At 47.6% G+C, this 1,026-nt stretch overlaps 1 protein-coding gene across 1 annotated transcript in view; it reads right to left on the bottom strand.

Moving 5' to 3' along the window:
* HEATR6 (HEAT repeat containing 6) overlaps positions 1 to 1,026 on the bottom strand; it is a 15,303-nt gene that overhangs the window by 14,052 nt on the left and 225 nt on the right. The window contains exons 2-3 of the mRNA XM_010141365.1: positions 490 to 677; positions 109 to 134 (exon numbers count right to left, since the gene is read on the bottom strand). Of these exons, the coding sequence (XP_010139667.1) occupies positions 109 to 134; positions 490 to 670 (207 nt within the window). The 5' untranslated portion in view covers positions 671 to 677. The remainder of the gene's footprint in view (positions 1 to 108; positions 135 to 489; positions 678 to 1,026) is intronic.

The following is a 1,026-nucleotide window of genomic DNA, read 5'->3' on the forward strand; positions in this document are numbered from 1 at the left end:
TCCGGAAGGTACTAAAACAAAGCACCAAAAGTCATCAGGGGCCCTCGCTCTCCCCTCAGCCTCCTGGTTCTTTGGTCCGGCGGCTGAACTTATCTATGCTACAAAAACAGGGTTGTCAGCTGCAATTTCAGACTCTGCAGACAGATCACGTTTATAAAAAATACATGAAAATATTAATTTCCAAAGTTCTCTTACTTTGCATTAAAAAGTATCGAGCGTGAGCACAGTTCAGACCAAGTCCCAGTTTATGTTTCCTCCCCAGACATCCAGCTGAGTCAGGAACTGCTGTACCAGACTGCTGCGGGGCTCCAAACCCACACAAACCAGCAGCACCACCACCACGCCACGCTTCCGCCCAACAGCGGAAACTGCTGTGAGCAGAAACAGCAGCAGAATTCACCGTGCCGAACACCACTGGTCACGCTGCAGCTATGAGCAGCTTCGTACAAATCTCAGCATTTGGTCTCAAAAAGTAGAAACAGCAAAAGCGTGCAAATATTTTTGTGTCTCTTTCTCTTAGTTGTAAACTCACTTTCTGACAGTTAGGTCCATTACTGTAAACAAGAGCTGCTAAGGCTTGCAGAACCTCAACGTGTGTCCAGGAGCTGCACTGCTCAAGGGCAGAGATGCAGTAGGAGAGAAGAAAATTCAGGTTTTGTTCATCAACCATCACCTGTTGTAACAGAAAAGGACTGTGGTCAAGAAAACATCGTCACGTACCGCTGGAGATATATTGGTTACGGACCCCAGTGGCCTGGCTGGTAAAATTACACACCACGACAGAAACAACAGCACTTACAAACGGGATAAATCAACACAAGCGTATTATAGCCAAAAGTATTTCTGATGGTGTCTCAGTTCTGACCGAGAGCTGGTTCTATGTGAGGAACCGTTCTAGAGCCACAGGTCAGAGGCTCAGCTAAGAATTCATAAGCAATACAGTGAGAACCTGAGAAACTCAGCATGAAGGTGAGCTCCACAGCCCCACCCTCGGTGGGGACCAGGGAGCCAGCACACAGGGAAAGA

The sequence above is a fragment of the Buceros rhinoceros genome, unplaced genomic scaffold, assembly GCF_000710305.1.
Source record: "Buceros rhinoceros silvestris isolate BGI_N320 unplaced genomic scaffold, ASM71030v1 scaffold31278, whole genome shotgun sequence".
In the NCBI taxonomy this organism is placed as follows: Eukaryota; Metazoa; Chordata; class Aves; order Bucerotiformes; family Bucerotidae; genus Buceros; species Buceros rhinoceros.